We start from the raw sequence: 17,854 nt of genomic DNA, 5'->3' as shown, positions 1-17,854 counted from the left end.
GTCGGCTGTTGGATTGATGCATCGATACAAAACGATTATAATTTACACCCCTAGTTTGTACGCGATTAAATGGAAATGCCATTACATTAAAATCAGCCAGTTGCATGAAGATGGAGAGTCCATGCATTAATACGCTTTGACACAACATCAAGCAAGTTTCCATTGTTTATGGATTAGTAGAAAACCCAGCAGACAAAAAATGTTTGTCACTTACTAGTGTGTGTTCAGCAAATTCAAACTGTTTGGAAAAATCTATTCTCCAAGTGTTCCTGTGTTCGGTGCTCATCAGAAGGCCCCGAATGGCGTCTCATCAGGTTTGCATTCCTCTTGCGCTGCTTTAACCTGCAGTAAATCCTTGTAGGCTGTCTAAGCCTCATTTATTGTCTACCCCTGAGGAATTTACATCAGTTTTAGCCGCTGAACATTCACTTATTATTGATCTGTTGCAGCAGTTTTAAGAAAAAAATTATGTTTTTTTAAAAGTATAATAAAAAAAATCCTAATGAATAACATTTACTTCTCAGTTATATCTACTAATCGCTCCAGTCCGTGTTATGTAGTTTTTCCATTGCATAACCTCTGAACTTCACCAGAAATGAAACAAAAAGCTTGTTTGTTGCTACTTTACACAGAATATTTTTACACCTGTAGGTATTCATGTCCCACTTTTAAGTAGAAGTAATCTTTTGATTTTACCACCTTGTTTTTTTTTTTTAAACTGGCACTAGTTTGAAGCAGCCAGATTCTGATCGAGTGATAAAGAGGGTGTTGATGGCAAGAAGGCCGTTCACTTAAAGATTTAGAGATCTGCAATTGGTCAGAAAACCAGAGGAAAATCCAGAAATGATCCGATTTTTATACCATTTCAAACCTTTTCCTTTGACTATTCATACAGGTACAGATCATTTTAGCCCTTTTAAAGATATGCAAAATTTGGGAAACTGAGATATGATCATTTTGTTTTTTCATAGAAAAGGTTGATTGTAGTTTCAAGATAAATCAAGTAGCAGCGGTATCTTTCTATAAAGATTTTCCTTGATGAAAATTATCCATTAAAATCTCTATAGACTCAACATCCTCTGATTGTTAGTGTTACTTCCTGAATAACTGCTGGCACACTTTGTCTTCTTGTGCTTTGTCTTATCTGAGATACCTGGCTGCTGTTGAAGGCTTGGTGTGATGCAGGAGAAATAGGTATATGAAGAGGAAGCTAGGGGTGAATGGGAGAAACATCAGTGTTAAAATGTCAGAGTGTAATGTTTACAAGAGTTAGGCACGGATCATTTTAATCCTTTTAAAACCCGATAATGAATTGTTGCACATAAAATTAAGTTTTTATTTTATAATTGTAGCTGTTTTGCAGCCTTAGTTCTTATGAATGATGTTTATTAGCGTGTCAATGAAGAGTGGAGTCTTCCTCTTCAGCGTAGTGCTCAGATTGCTTCCTCTGCATTGGTTCTCAATTACAGGGTTTCTATCTCTTCCTTTCTCCTCCTCCTTTTCTGTCCTTCTCCGCCCTACACACACACACACACACACCATCCTGCCCCTCATGCTATGCTTCTGCTTGTTAGCGATCATAGCAGCACTGAGGAAAACCTCTTGGCTCGCTCACTTTTTGCTGACATTCAAGCACGCACTCACCAGACTTCACATTTAGATTTCTCTTACACACTCTGAGCTGCTTACCTCTTTACTAACATGCACACCCACCTTTCTGTATCCTTTTCTCTGTATAGCTAACACACACTTTGTTGCTTTTACTGGATCCCTCAGAGAGCTGAAAGATTTTACTCCTATTAGTCTGCGGTATGTATTAAAGATCAGGAAGGATGCTGTGATCTCGCTTCTGTTGCGACGCTATAGAAGAAAGGCTTCTGGAGCATTGCTGAACGACAGACTGACCAACTTTGAAAGGGACTGACTGCATCAAACCTTCCTCTGTAATATCTTTTTATTTTTTTCCTCGCCGTCTCCTTCGCCCGGGTTTGAAGCTCCGCTCTTCTTCTCAAAGCTTTTTACCTCTAAGACTGTCCCTCTCCAGCTTCAGATACCAGCAGCTTTGACCTGGCTACTTCCTGCAGGCATTATGAGCAATCTTTGGAGGACGTGAGACTCATCTTCTCCCTGGGGTTTCTCTGCTTTCTATCTCCATCCCGCTCTCTTTATTAGCTCATCTTTCTCCCTATTTTTTTCTAACATCGGTTTTGCTCTTCATCCGCTCCCTCTTGTCTTTCCTTTTCTTGCAGTGCCTTTTCCCTCCTGCATTGGCCACTTTCATCTTTCTCTCTCACTCTGTTCCATTTCTCTGCTCCCCTCTCTGCCCTACATTTTTGTCTCTACAGCCCACTGATGCCCGATTCTCACATCTGATTTCTGCCTAATTTCTTTTGCTTTCTCCTTTGAACAATACTGTGGATTTACCAACAAAGATAAATGCCTTTTTGGAAGGATAAACAGTCAGTATCACTTTGTGAACTGAAACTGGAAATTGGATAAAAAGAATCAAGAGAACATTTTTCAGCTTCTACATCAGGATTAATATATTGCATTATTTGGCTGCGATTACCTGGATTTAATATCTGATTTATTGTGAAACTATAAATAGAACTATTGAATTGTGAAGAAAAAAAACAAATCATTGTTTTGATTGAATCAAAGACGCATATTTCAGCAAAATACCAGTCATCCATATCCTCCAAGACGGAGACTCCATCAGGCAACAAGAAGTGCTACTTGACAGGGAACCATTACATGTTTTATAGTGCAGTCATCAAGATATTTTGCTGGGTCAAAGGTCAATACATGAACTGGATGGAGTGATTTTCTTAAAACCTTACCACAAAAAAAGAAATCTGCAAGCGAGAAAGGACTACATGATTGGAATCAATTTTAGATCCAGACTCTTTACAGTAAACCATTTTTCTTATAATGATAACTTATGTTATCATTCATAACCCAGATTCTAGTTCTGACAGAACTGTGATCAGTTTGGGAAAGATTCCACATCTTTAAAACATTTTCAACCATGACATTTTTAATATATTTGCAAAGAGAATAGAAACTTCTACTTGGCTCTATGCTGTTTTTTTGGCTGAGCATTATAAAGTGGGCTGTGTGGCCTACACTGCATCGTGACCCCCTTCATATGAAATGGAGAACAGCGGCTGCATCCCTCTGTGTTGGAGCAAAGGGGCCTGCATCTATGCGCAGCATCCTCTACCAAGTATGTACTATCCTCTTCACGTTTCGGATTTCACATCTTTTTAGAGAACAGGATGTAATGACATCACTGCAAGCAGATTCCTCATCAGCAAATGTTTTTTTTTGTTTTGTTTTTTTAACACAATGTGCTGATCAATTAAACCCAGACTGAACAGAAATTCTTTTATAAACTTATGAGCTGCATAAACAAGATTCTAATTAGATACCGGTACTTATTTTAGTATTAGGATAAAAAAAAGCCAAACCTGGCTTTTTTTTCTTCTTCATCGTTTAATTCTTAAAAACCACAGATATGATTAGTAATAAATTCATACTATTTGTAAAGACAACAAAAACCTAATCTTAAGTTTTTAAGTCTAATTTAGTTTTTTCTTCAACTAAAGCTATTTTTGCACCTCTGTTAAAGAAGATGTAGGGCTACTTAATTTCTGGTTTTCTTTTGGCTTAGAGTTTAGAGAGTTCAATCTTTTTATTGGTTGCCCCACATGCCAATCTTTGTGACACACTAGTTTTGTCTTGGTGTGCATGCACACTTTTAGTGTTGATGTATCTAAGGAGCTTCAGCCATTTGTTGTGGCCCAACTGCTACTACTGTATACTTTAAAGTAGTTAATAGCGGCAAGTAGTGAAGTGTCAGTTATCAGTAGCATTTATCCTATATTTTATTGTTTTATTTATATCCTCTATAGCTACTTTGACCCCTGGCATGTTGGTCACTAAGTAGGGGCAGAGCTAGTGGGTAGCCAGGTGCTTCAGTTCTTCTAGGATTGAAATAAAGAACAACATTGTAGGATTTATGTTTACAGTCTATCGGGTTCTTCTTTTGTGCTGTCCCAGTTGCTATGTAGAATAAGTCTACTACTTTGTGTCCTTTCAGCTGGTCCCATATTCAAGGGTTACCAGATCAATTCATTGTAACTTACTCACAGACTTGGCAAAGTTTTTACACTGCATGCCTTTCCTGACACAACCAGCATTCATATTGGGGTCCCCTACATCAGTCCAAGACTTAAACCACTTCATCATGGGACATCCAACAACCTCCATATGTCATGTGGCTGATTTTAGTAAATATGCCACGGTCTTTTATTGCAGCTAAAACAGAGAGCAAACAAACTACCCAAGATTCCTTTTTACCTTGGCTATAAAAAAGGGCTCAAAAAGGTTCATTAAGTCAGGACCATGTATTATTGATAATCTGAGTCTCAGTGAACAGCTGAAATAGTAAAACATTCTATATATTATCTCTAACCAAACCTCGATGATTTCAGTATTGCATGCATTAATAATGCAATGACATTTGAAGTTCACTATATAATCTAAATCTTCACAGATGGCAGAAATGGGCTCTCAGCTTCCCCTGAAAGTAAAAGCTCAATTTAAGCTGAAGCTGAGTGAGTTCATGCTGTAATCCACTAAAATTTAAGATATTCCAGCTAATAGTAAGCAACAAAAATCTCCAATGTTTTAGTTTCTAGTAACTAGGGGTGTGGGGAAAAATCGATTTGGCGATATATCCTGATTTTTGGCTGCACAGTAATTTAGTCTAAAACGATGAGGGAAAATGGGCTACTTCTGCACCACCACTCTGGTAGTTTGTACCATGGAGCCCTTTTTCTGTGCAACACAGCCCCATTTCTGTAGTTGAGGCAGTCACATTAGAAGAAGTTGTCGGACTCAAACCCCCAAAAAACATGGATTCTGATGAACATATGCAACACTCGTTTTTTGTTTATGCATTTCATTTTTATAGCTGGGTAAAACCGCAATATATACTGATTTTGCAATATCATAAGATCTTTTCGTGACATGTATCCTATCACAACACATTAGCCAATACTCACCCCTAATAGTAACAAACATTAAAGAAGTTGTTCAGTGCAATGTAGGACAGTCTGTTATAAAATAAGGGGTTTAAACATAATACTTTCATCAGTGTTTTAAGGTGTGGCAACCTTGTTGAAAATTAAGCTCATGCGGCTTAACAACTTCCAATTTTTCAGATAGAACACAATATTATACCAACAAAGCAGCTTTTCTTTTACATATTTTTCAAAAGAAATATAATCCATTTATACTTATTCCTTCAATGCATCCTTCTTACTGGTAGTCCACTTATTGTCCTAGTTGTATGTAGAATATTTGCATGAGTTTTATGATTATTTTTTGGTAAACTCGATGTGCTAGAAAGCCTAGAAATTCAGTCCTCTGTGACTGCAGCTGTCAGCATTTATGATAAATGAGCTCTGGATGCAGAGCTGATGAAAAACTTTGAAGTATCTCCCAAAGGTCCATTGAAGCACTGCATGAGCAGCTTTTATACATGAGGCTAAATTTCATTTAGATTCTCTCTGCACCTCTTTGTACGAGGATTGGTTGTCAGGTTATTTAGCTTATCTAGGTACTGGGTCTTTTTCATTCAAGCACAATAAGATTCTGTAGTTTATTACCCAACTACAAAAGTATATGGATAGGAACCTTCTTGCATCAGAGGCATGCATACTCTTTTATTCACTTGCATTGATGTATAGCTAGTCTTTGACTTTTGAACCTGTTCTTCCTGGTGCTCTGGTGTACATGATGTGCTTCCTCCAGAACGGTGAGGTGTGTGTGTGTGTGTGTGTGTGTCTGGTTGTGAAGGTATAAAGAAGTTTTTGAAGATGGAAGAAAAATTAGGGGCAGGATGGAAGAGAAGTCATTCAGTCGGAGGACGATCAAATGACTGTGGGTCTGTGAACAATGAAAGAATTTTCTAAAAGAAGAGTTAGAGAATGAATGAGGATTGATGGAGCGGGAAAAGTCCTCATTGGGCTGAGAAATGACAAAAAGGAAAATGATGAGGGAGATGCAAAGAAAGCAGACAGAAGCATTACCTTCCACTGAAGTGACCTTTCAGCAGTAACCCAGTTCCCTGTAAGGCTGATAACATGAACCCTCCCTGTGCTGCTGGTGTGGAGCAGAGTTCATCCTCAGCCCGCTGTGGCCCAACTGGCTGGCTATCAGTAAAACCCCTGTAAGGGGGAGCGATGGCTCTGCCAGCAGCCTGCAGGACCCTTTTTGACTTGATTTCAATCATTGTGGGTATAAGGAGTGTGTGTTTGAATCCAGTTCAGTAGTTTGACTAGATATTTGTTCAAGTTAAAGTAGTTAAAAATGTCATTCATTGTGTAGTTGAAGTTTTAGGCAATCATGAATACAACAATAATGCAGTGATCAAGATCAAAGTATGATTTGCCATTGATAAGGAAAATGACTTCCATAAGAAAATCATCTTTATTTACAGAAATTCTGAAATATCAGGTCATATCTCAACGACAACACTAGGCAATAAAAGCTAGAACATCTCTAGTTTTATAGTATTATTTTTTTAACAGTCATGCTGTTCTCTTGAGTAACAAACAAAACATAACATTTTTACTTTGAATGTTCTATAAAATGCTTTAACCAAATACTGAGTATATTTGCTCGCGGTGCTGCATGAACTGGAGATATGCATCCTTGGAAATGTAGGTGTAGGAGTTAGTAGAACGAATGTTGTGGTTAGATGTAAATGTTTTTGTTAGTTCTGAAACAATTAATTGGATTGTGATTAATCAAGCTTTGAAATAAATGAAAATTTTGAAATGAATGAAAAACTAATTTAGTAATCGAATGAATTGATGACCTGGAGCATGGACTCTTACAACATGACTTTAGCTGACAGAGCAACCAACTTAGAGCAGTAATTATAAAAGAAATAGTTTTGAAAAGTTTATTTTGCATTTAAGAGAAAAAAAAAAAAGTTCTTATCTGTCACTATATTCCACCGAGAACTTATCATGTGGAAGAGATTTAGTAACTTCTTTAAGGAATTTTTCGCTTTCAGATTGATTGAAAAACTAATCTGCAACTTAAGGGATGACAAAATAATGGTTAGTTGCAGCCCTAGTTTTTGTACTTTATTAATGTGTTTAATGTGTGCCCCCAGCAGATTTGGACCAGTTTGGAAACATTGGTCTATTGCACATCTAGCACATTTTTCTCTTTCATTAATGACAGTTAAAATGATACCCTAATATATGTTGAAACACTTTGGTAGCATAGAAACAACCCATGAAAGATGCAGGAGGAGCTTTTATGACACTGAGGATTAAGAAACTACTTTTCAACTACTGTGTTTTCTTGACTAAACGCCGCTACTTTTTTCCTCCCACACTTTGAATCGTGCAACTTATAAGAAAGTGCGGCTTTTCTATCGATTTTTGCTAACGGCCAGAGGGGGGAAGTCAAAGTTGGAAAGGACAAAATTAGGGGCTAATTTTCATTTAGCACAAGAACATGTTAGCAGAATTTTCATTTAGCACAAGAACATGCTAGCAGCAGGCACGAAAATGTCCTGAATTTACACATTTTGCCATTTATTTGCCTCATTAAAGCTGCCAAACCAATGAAGAGACCAGGCTCAACTCCTGCAGAGCTAAAATAAATAGCCGTCAAAGCCCAATCTTTCATTAGAAGCTCTTACTGCAGCGAGCCAACAAGCTAACAGGAGCTAACACTCTTCCTTAGTCCTACTATAGGGGCTATATGTAGAGCTCCCCCTATAGGTGTGGCAGGAGACAGTTTAGTAGATATCAGCGGCTTATAGCCCGGTGTGGCTTATGAATGTACGTTTCCAATTTTTTCAAAAAATTTAGTGGGCTCAGCTTATAGCTAGGTGCACTAATAGTCTGGAAAATACGGTAATTTAGCTTAGTGACTTAGTGACCCTGAAAATGTTTTTCTTTTATTCAGTTGATGAAATATGATAATAATCTGGTCATTTGTCAGTAGCATTGTATTTTTCTGAAAATAAATTGGCCTAGAACTATCTTTACTGCATCTAAAAAAGAAAATAGATTACTGCCATATTATTGGTTGTTCCTTTTGTTATATTTGTGTTAACACGCAGTCGAGTAGGTCTACCTATTAAAGTTGCCAGAGGGTGTAGGATACATCAGATAGCCTAGAAAAAAGGACAAAAGTATAGCCGTATAGTCAATTTGAAAAAAACATCGACTTTGAGGACTTTCTATGCGCTGTTCTGTAAGAGTCTCCTGTCTCAAATGCCTTAACAACTTATCTTTTTTGTTGTTTGATATACTTTTAATTGGATGATCTTAGTAACCCCATAAGAACTCATTTGTTGAATTTGATCTGTACTAATCTGTTTCATTAAATCCTGGAGTGTCTGAAGAGCTTGTGACTGATTCACTGATCTCTGTGGCTCCCAGCTGCATTAAAGGCTCTGACTAACAGTGCACTTTAAACGGTCCTCAGTGCCAAACTTCGTTCTAAAACACATTCCCCTTTCTCTAGTTTCACATTTCTTGAACGTTAAAGTCTGCACTTTGCAAATACTACTAGAAAATAACTGATTCATGAGACAAAGGAAACAATACAAATACAATACTTAAAGGAGAACTAACTTCAATTACCTCTTTGTGGACACAAGTTATGTATAATGAGGTCCATGCAGATATGATTTGGATGCAGCGTAGTTTTGTCAGAGCGGGCTGAACCAGTAAGGCCAGCAGACACAAGACAAGTGATGTCCTCTTTTCTTTTGCCATCGTTGTGCATATCCCTTCACAGTGGCGGCTGACAGCCACACTGCTGAAAATGCTGAATCAACCTACGCTGGGTCATATTTTTGGACCTCTGTTTCAGCAGGAAGTAATCTGGCCGTGACCCTAGCGCAGAAGAAAAAAAAGCTGACCACAGTGATTTGGTCCCAGGGATTGGGTTGCTCCAGGCTCTTCTGTTCACAGGTTCATAGTTTCTGGAGAGGATTTGGCTTCGGATTAAAAATTAGTAATTCATTTATAAAAGAATTACCTTCATGTACTGATGGTGACTATGTAGAAGGAGGTCACTTATCAAACAATTGGATTTGGTTTTCTTCTGTCCTTAGTTGTGAACCAGAACTTTAACTTCACAGTCAGCTGAAATAAGCTCCTGGTTGGATGATGACCCGTCAGATCCAGTATGGATGTCCAGTAAAAAAACCATGAAGAAAAAGATGATAGAATATTTCTGAATGATAAAGAGAATTCATCCTGTTAGCCCTGCTGAATTAACTTACATCTTTGATTCTAGGAGTTGTTTTTTTACCATATGGAAACGATTTTGAACGTAAATTTCTCGGCTTTTACTTTTTACATCTACTGAAACACTTGTGGAAGTGCCACGCACAAACAGGTTTGATATCCAGAAGACACAGAGGATTATAGTTCTGGTTTATCTGGTGAAGAATCGCTGTTCAGAAATACAGCAGCAGGTGTGGGGAACCACTGCTGCTTTGTTTGCTCCCTTTAGGGAACAATGACTGTTTAGGATGTCAGGGTGGATGTTAATGTCTAATTAGCGTTTCTCTGATTACAAGTTAGCACTGCAGAACATGGCTCTGTTTAAAATTAAAATGTAGATACTCCTTCTTTTTCTGCATATAATTTCTTCACCAGGAAAGCATGTAATGTTACTTTTTCCCATTTTTTTCACTATACAGCCTAAAGATTTGTTGTATTTTATTTGGCTTTTATGCATTAGACTAACTCAAAGAGGGGACAATTGTACAGAGGAAGTATTTGATCAATATTAGAGGCAGTCACCTCTTAGAAATCTCCAAGGTACTTAAGACTGTTGTGAATCTGAAGGACTGTGAGAGCAACAAGGCCTGAGTGGGAGGGATTTTGCTCTTGATATTGATTGTTTGGGGTCTGCATTCACCTTCATGCTTGGATTTGTTAGGTTTTTATTCTTTTTTATATCTTACTGATTATGTCATTATGGCTTAAAAAGCATAGAAGTAGTGAGCTTTTTTGCACCGTGTCATCTCAGTTGGTTAATAGTTTTATAACCAAAAGATACATGTTTTAATTACACTTATTTGTCTCTCAGATCAGAGCTAGACTCACATGGATTATTTGGACTGTCCTCATGTCTTGACTGCTCATCTTGTTCCAGAATATGACGGCCAGTTAGCCCCAGCAGGACCGTCCGAGTCAGGCATGGCATCGTCTTCCTACCTGGAGCCCAGCCTCAATCATTCAGCAGCGGGTGGTTGTGGGGTTAAATCCCGGCCTGGGATGCCTGGAGCTCCCGGCACCAGTGGTTCTGCTGGAGGTCTGGAGCGGCCTCCAGGGTCCATGGACCGTGTACTTAAAATCTTCCATTACTTTGAGACAAACAATGAACCAAGCACCTGGGCAAGTAACATCAGGCATGGAGATGCGACAGATGTCAGAGTAAGAGGCGCACAAACTTCTTTACAGACACATTTTCAGTTACTTAGTATTTTATTGCTTATTTAATTGTTTGGTATTTGAATTGCTTTGACAGGGTGTTATCCAGAAGATAGCAGAGATCCATAAGTTACGCTGTGTGTCCTCTTTGGGCCTCCGTTTGACCCATCTGCACTCTGACGCGCTCCACTGGTTACATCCAGACCTGGGCGTGTCCCATGTCAGGGAGAGGTACGAGAAGCAGCATCCACAAGAAGAGTGGCGGTAAGTTAGAGATCGACACACTTTCTGTTGCTTCCTGTTAATTCCTTCAATTCTGTTCCTCCCTCGATTACGATCATTTAAAGTAATGGATAGTGTCTCATTGTCAAAGCAGGGCCAAACCTCTGGTCGGTTAGGAACTTTGCATGATGTTTATCTACAACAAATTGATGAACAATAAGCAGATATTGCCTAATGAATAATCTAAAAATGTCACCCTAATTAATTCTAGGTAACATCATTCACAAACACAGCATCTTGAAAAGGTGCCCTTTAAATCCAGGGTTCCTTTTTAAATCATTAAAAGTCATTAAATTATTCCTTTTTAAATTAAGGCCTTAATTGGCATTAAAATTCATTAAATGTGATTATCATGGCATTTAAAAATGCTTTATTTTCCTCAGATATATCAGATATAAATGTTTGATCGTAAAGCAGTGTTTTTGTAAAAGAAGCTCAAGACGGAGAAAAAGCTAGAGAATGGGAAAATGCAAATTTCAACTAAAGGGTCTGGAAAACGTGGAAATTCGGGACATGGCTGCAGCCTTTTAATGGTAAAGATGACGAAAGATTTTGGATTAAAGAGCATTAAAAAAAGCATTAAATTAGAGTTACTTATTCCTGTCTAAACCCTGAAAACAAGGTAGCTACTTTGCCTTGGTATAGATGGAATATTCTTCATGTTTAAAACAGCCAAGTTAAATTTAAGACTTAAGCCCAATTGATAATCTGAGGCAAGACTTGGAAACTTTCATTCCTATGTGCTCAATATCCAACCTTGCTCAGTTTAAGCTCTTTGTAAAGAAAAGGCACAAACTGCAAAACACCTTAAGCTATAATTATGTCAGAAATGGTTCTAGTTCTCAGGAATAATAAAGTTAATATTATTCCAAACTTTTTATTTTGTTTGTTAAAAAAATACAATAAAAAATAAAATAAAAAGGTATTATTTTCCTTTCTCTTTATAGTTTTGTTCTCAATTTTGTTGATCAATCGTATAAAATTGCACGAAATTACATTAAAGTTTCTGATTGAATGGGACAAGAAGAGGTCAAGTTGCATCAGTACCCTCACAGGGCCCCATACATTGTTTTCATGCAGTAGTTATGGCTTAACATATTACATTATTTCTGTTAATCTCTACTCATTTCCAATCCAAATCCTCCCACCTGACCAGAATAGTTGGTTAAAATCCTTTTTCTATTTGAAAATAATTCCTTTTTAACATTCAGAGCACACCATGTTCACCATGCTTCAGTCTGCATTCAGCTTCTCAGGCTTTGAACCGTTCCCAGTGGATGTTTTTACAGTCCTCCTTAAATTGCAGCCTTTTGTCCAGGGTTTGAAGTCATAGAAATTGAAATTAATTCAACAGGAACAGCTTAGATAAGGTGGTAGATCTCTGCCAGTTGTTGCAGGCAGGCAGCGTGTGCCTCAGAGGGCAGCAGAGCTTCGAGCCCACAGGAGCTTCTGCTGCTGCCAAGCTATTGTTAGAACAGCAGTTGCAGTTGCCCTGGGGATGGATGGACTGACTCTCACTTCTTTCCAGCCCTTTTGCATGATTTAATCTCTTTGAATTTTTTTCAAAACCTCTTTAGTCATCCTATGATGTTTTTTTTTTCCTTCTTCCAGTTGCACATTATTATTTTCCTTAGGATTCATTCATAATAGAGCATTATAATTTATTCATTTTTGTCAGAGGGCTTGATTTCCTTTGTTATCTAACTTCTGGTTTGTAACTCTCCTGACCTACTTCCCTGTAACGTGTCATTCTTGAGCAAACATCTCGCTCTAAACAGCAATGACCCATGTGGGCACTTCTGCGAACCAGCTCTGGGCGAGTGTAACTGCAGGAGCCCCATTATGGTTTATGATATTACTCCTTTATCGGTTTTAGATGATTGATTTAACAGCAGATCAGTGTATCCTTCCATCGTGGCACCAGATATAATGTGCTGAGTGGAAGAGGCTCTGTTGTTAAGCTATAAGGCTCTGTTTAACTGCTCTTTGTTGGCAGGCAGCCAATCTTATGAAGGGATGCAGCAAGATACAGTCTTTTTTCACCCATTAGGACCGTCCTATCAAACCCTCTACCACACTCTCACACTCTCTCTGTCCCTTCCAGGTATGAGCTCCGGATACGATACTTTCCTAAAGGTTATCTTAGCCATTTCTCTGAAGACAAACCTTCTCTCAACTACCTCTATCACCAGGTGAGAACACAAATTGATCGTTTCCTGAAAGCATGCACAATATTTCTGAATATTAAACAGACCTTGGACTGATGTGTTATCCTGTTTGACTGTTCACACCTGTTTTTTGTTTGTTTTTTTTGTAGGTGAAAAGTGATTATATGCAACATTTAGCCGACCATGTGGATCAAGATGTTGCACTGAAACTAGGCTGTTTAGAAATAAGGTGAGAACGTGTAGGGAGATGTTTGAGTCCCACAAAGTCAAGCAATTTGAACTTCTTAGCTAAAGCATGGCTTTTCCGTTGATGATCTCTGCAGCAACAAGGTATGCACGGATCTGTCGGCTGCATCTCTGATCTCTTATAGCTCTCCTTACCCGGCCAGTCACTGTAGATGAATTAGAATGTCTTGGTCAGTTTTTAAGTTGTATTTAGCTGTAGTTTCATTTTGTGATAGATACAGAGCTCTATAACTTAACCATGCTTTAAACTTTTCCCTTGGTCTTTATGCTATAATTCCATCCAGTGTAATAAAGAGCTTTGTTTCAAATAAATTTGAAACACTTTTGGTTGTTTAATTTAGAATTAAACTGTTGTTTTTGTGACTTAAAACATTATACCAATGATACTTTAAAGTCACATTATTATTAATACATATATATTTTTTAATTATTCTTATTTATTCATTATGCTTTAGACAGAAGTTACAGGCAACATATGCAGTAAATATTAATACACACTAAGTTTTGGATACATTTACGTAAGCAAGTTCTTGCCTATCTAAATAATGCTTTCTTTTTCAAATATATGCTTACATAATTTGTTTTTGAAACTAAATAACCTGAAGTAAAATGCTTATCTGGTTTCTTTCATTCATTTAATCCCAAATAATAAATCTATGTAACAAATTAAACGTGCAAGTTTCAACGAAAATTCCCACCATATCAAAACATCTAATTAAATTAGCATTATTTTAAACAAAGAACAAGAACATAAAGCACAACAGAAAAAGCAGCAGCAGATCTCAGTTCTCATTCAATTTCAAAGCTATATGTATCTAGCATCTCATGTCTTATTTGTTTCTTTCTGTGAATTTTGCAGGAGGTTCTTTAGAGAGATGCCGGGCAATGCTCTTGATAAGAAATCAAACTATGAGCTACTAGAGTAAGCTTTTTCTTGTACCTCACACCTGTTAGTTTCCATTCTTTTTTATTGCGTGTGATTTTTAAATGTTAACTTTTTTTTTAATTAATTTTAGAAAAGATGTGGGTTTGAGAAGGTTCTTCCCTAAAAGCCTGTTGGACTCCTTAAAGGTGAGAGAAAATCCTTCAGATATGATCATTTTAAATATTACCAATGACCCGAGGTGCAGCTAGAATTACAGCTGATGGGCTGTTAGGTCGTCTGCCAGCAGAACCGACCTGATGACTCTAAGGATTTCTGGCAAATGCCTGCTTATCTGATTGTGTGGAATTAAGTTAAACCTGCTGTTGTCACTCACAGATTGTGCTCTCAATTGTGCGTTGTTCTTTTCTTGGCTCTGAACCAACCTTCAAGAAAGTCTTCAGCCTCTTATGTTCTTCTTTATCTCTGTCTTCCTGCTCTTCATCAGGCAAAGACCCTTCGTAAGCAGATCCAGCAGACGTTTAAACAGTTTGCTAACCTCAACGATGAGCAGAGCATCCACAAGTTCTTTGAGATAATCACTCCCATCTACCCCTTTGACAAGGAGTGCTTTAAATGCGCTTTAGGGGTAAGGCTCTCAGCTCCTATACAGATCATGATGCACTTCATCCATTAGGCAGAAGATGTATGGGATATATCTGTTAAAAGTTTGAAAGTATAAATCTATTCCACTGCTTCGTCTGTAATCCTAATTTAGCAGTTGAATGCTGATTTTTTTTTTTCTCGATTATATTGATCTTAACCTGTAGCAATTGAGGAAATGTCATATTAGAATGAAAACGAAATGATTATTTTTGTTGTATTTTATGTTCTGTTTGTACCTGAGTCTCAGAGAAATGACCAAAGAACTATAGAGATTAAATTAATCAAAGATGATTGAAGCTTGACACCTAAAATGTGTTTAAACTCAATATTAGTGATATAAAAACAATTATAACGGTTTTAATGTCTGTATTTTCCTCCCCTCTTTAGTCTAGTTGGGTAATATCAGTAGAGCTGGCAATAGGACCAGAGGAAGGAATCAGCTACCTCACAGATAAGGGCTCAACTGTGAGTATGCATTCATGTGTCTCTTTATACATTTAACATATATCATTTCTCTGAACTTGAATTATCATATACATAACGCTCCTAAAGGGAGGTCCATGATCACTATGTGTTGTGCTGCCCTCTAGTGGTTTAACGAAGTCTGCTTTAACCACATTTTTTGAGTCTCTTTAACTCTTGGTAAAATTGTCTCTGTACTTAATGAACAAGAATAAGTTAAAGGAGAAAGATGTGAGCTTGATACGCAGTTCTTAAACCAAAAATCACTATGGCTGCATTTTTTCTAGAGGTTTTAAGTCTCATCTTTAAGAAAGTCCTCTGTATTAAACTCCATTGGTTGGAAGGGAGTGCTGGGACGTGAGATATTTTGAGGTGGGGATAACAAATCTTGTGAAGCAGCATCTTAATATTTCACAATCGCTTTGCTCCTCCTGCAGTTTAACGTCGGACTGCTGAGACATCGGTAGACCAGCAGAGCTGGTTTATTATTTTCTCTCACTTTAATCTGAACATATTCGGCACTTTGATGGTGTCCATTTTAGATTTATAACTGCCTAAGATTCTACCTCTTGATCATTCTAAAGCTAAAAGATTTGAGCTTTTTAGGTTACATTCCCATCCTGAAGACTGGATAGCCTTATATTGTGTTTCTCTTTATGTCCTGTGTCTCTCATTTTGATAATAATCCTAATATGAAACCCCTAATGGTTGTGTTATCTCAAAGGATCCAGTTTCTATAAAACATTGAAGAGCTTCCCTGCTTCCTGAGAGGCCTGATTATTATTGATGATGACTTAGCCTCTCCCTCACCTCTACTGTTACTTATACTACTCACTCATCAAGCAGCACTGTGATGGAAATGCCAGGCAAATGCAAACGTGTACTAAGTGAACAGTGATCACAGAAGGATTTCATTGCACTTGTTTAGGTGAAGGTACTGTTTCTAAAGTGGGAGCACAACCTTTTAAAGAAAGCTGATCTGTTGTGTTTGAAGGGGTCCAGGAAACCTGACGGCCTTATGTTGTGTTTGGTTTATACATTTGGCTAAAGTCTGCTGATTAGTTCAGGGTGACGTGTTTTAGATGATTTCAGTCCTCATAGAGTCTGGGGTTCAGCTTTAAGCCTCAGAACTTTCACTTCATCTGATTCTTTTTTTTTTTCTGCTGGTTTTCTGTCATGTTAGGGTGAAAAGGGGAAAGATTTACCCTCCAAACACCAGCCATGCTTAATTTTTGCAATTTTATTTCCCTTTACATTCTACTGATGAAGCCTGTGTGTTTCTCTGTGATTCCTCAGCCAACACACTTAGCTAATTTTAACCAAGTCCAGTCAATCCAATACTCCGCTTTGGAGGAAAAGGACAGGAAAGGGATGATTCAGCTAAATGTCGCTGGAGCTCCAGAGGTATGTATATTTATAATCCTTCAATACTTCTCTTTTGATTTTTTTATTCAGAGGTTGGTTATTTAAAAAATACACATTGGTTGCTGATATTCTTATTGTATTTGCTTGTGTTTTTCTACCTGCCTTGAACAGGCTTTAATCACTTCTGTTGGCAGAAGATGCAGCTTCAAACCATGTAGTATCTGTGTACATTAATCAAATAATCCTAAAAGAATCTACATTTCCTCCGGAAAATGTAAATCCTCTGCTGAACTGATATTTCCAGAATTCTCTTGCATTTCCATAAATTCTACAAGTTGAATGACAATTAAAGGTTAGAAAGAGCAGAGCAACATGTTGCAGTAACATGTTTTACCTCTTTGTAATTTAATTAAATTATCTCTGTCTCTCACAGCCTTAATGAATCCCAATCTTTTCTCAGCAAATATTTCCCTTTTCAATGGTTTTTTTAACACCATGATGAAAATACCAGATATTATTTCCTTTTTACTTGAGTATCAAAGTCCTTTTTTCTTCTTCTTGCGAGTGTGGTAAGCACTTTGTATTTAGCACTTTGATATAGATTTTTAAGTATCTGATCTGTCGGCCCTTTAGTAACAAAACAGATAAAGCTAAAAATGATCAATGTATTTGTATATTTCTCCTACAAATGGAAAAAAAATAATAACATGCTTTATTACATAAGGTTAAAAAAATAAAATATTTGAGGAGATCTTTGACATTTGCTACAATCTCTAAGTCATTTTGCCTCTCAAGAGCCCTGGCTGGTTATTTCTTAAATGTAGGACTAAATTACATTAACCTGGTAAACTTTAATATGATTCAAATATTTGTTATGAAACATTAAAGAGGCACACACAGAGTTTTGAATGATACTGCCACCGGTGGCTAAAACACAGAACTGCAGCACTCCTCTTGCTCTTTCTTGTAATGTTGTTTTTTTTAACCTTTTTTTCTACCGTTACCATCGGTGTCTTACTTGAGCTGGTCTTTGGCTCTTCACAACCACTATTGAGGATTTTTCCCATGGATAAGCCTTACACACACAAGCGCACTCTTACAAACACCTACAGGTGCTTGAATCCAGTTACTTACATACTTGCCAATTTTTATCTTCAGCTATCACTTTATACATTTCGTATTGATTAATACTCTATATACCTCAGTGATGGTATCATTGGGTTGCTATATTGTATCTGAAGTTCTATATCAGTTGGTTGTGCTGTTCTTTTTACATCTATCCTTTTTTAGATGATGAAGCAGGCTGATGAAGTTTT

The 17,854-nt window shown here is 37.4% G+C and overlaps 1 protein-coding gene across 10 annotated transcripts in view; it reads left to right on the top strand.

Moving 5' to 3' along the window:
- LOC107088538 (focal adhesion kinase 1-like) overlaps positions 1–17,854 on the top strand; it is a 78,268-nt gene that overhangs the window by 19,874 nt on the left and 40,540 nt on the right. For all 10 annotated transcript variants that reach the window (XM_015380777.1, XM_015380778.1, XM_015380782.1 and 7 more), the window contains exons 3-11: positions 10,210–10,490; positions 10,585–10,751; positions 12,874–12,961; positions 13,087–13,166; positions 14,043–14,105; positions 14,200–14,254; positions 14,554–14,694; positions 15,099–15,176; positions 16,470–16,577. In XM_015380777.1, the coding sequence (XP_015236263.1) occupies positions 10,254–10,490; positions 10,585–10,751; positions 12,874–12,961; positions 13,087–13,166; positions 14,043–14,105; positions 14,200–14,254; positions 14,554–14,694; positions 15,099–15,176; positions 16,470–16,577 (1,017 nt within the window). In that variant the 5' untranslated portion in view covers positions 10,210–10,253. The remainder of the gene's footprint in view (positions 1–10,209; positions 10,491–10,584; positions 10,752–12,873; positions 12,962–13,086; positions 13,167–14,042; positions 14,106–14,199; positions 14,255–14,553; positions 14,695–15,098; positions 15,177–16,469; positions 16,578–17,854) is intronic.

The sequence above is a fragment of the Cyprinodon variegatus genome, unplaced genomic scaffold, assembly GCF_000732505.1.
Source record: "Cyprinodon variegatus isolate N-32 unplaced genomic scaffold, C_variegatus-1.0 Scaffold221, whole genome shotgun sequence".
In the NCBI taxonomy this organism is placed as follows: Eukaryota; Metazoa; Chordata; class Actinopteri; order Cyprinodontiformes; family Cyprinodontidae; genus Cyprinodon; species Cyprinodon variegatus.
The sequence above is the reverse complement of the archived record's forward strand: the minus strand, read 5'-3'. Positions and strand labels throughout refer to the sequence as shown.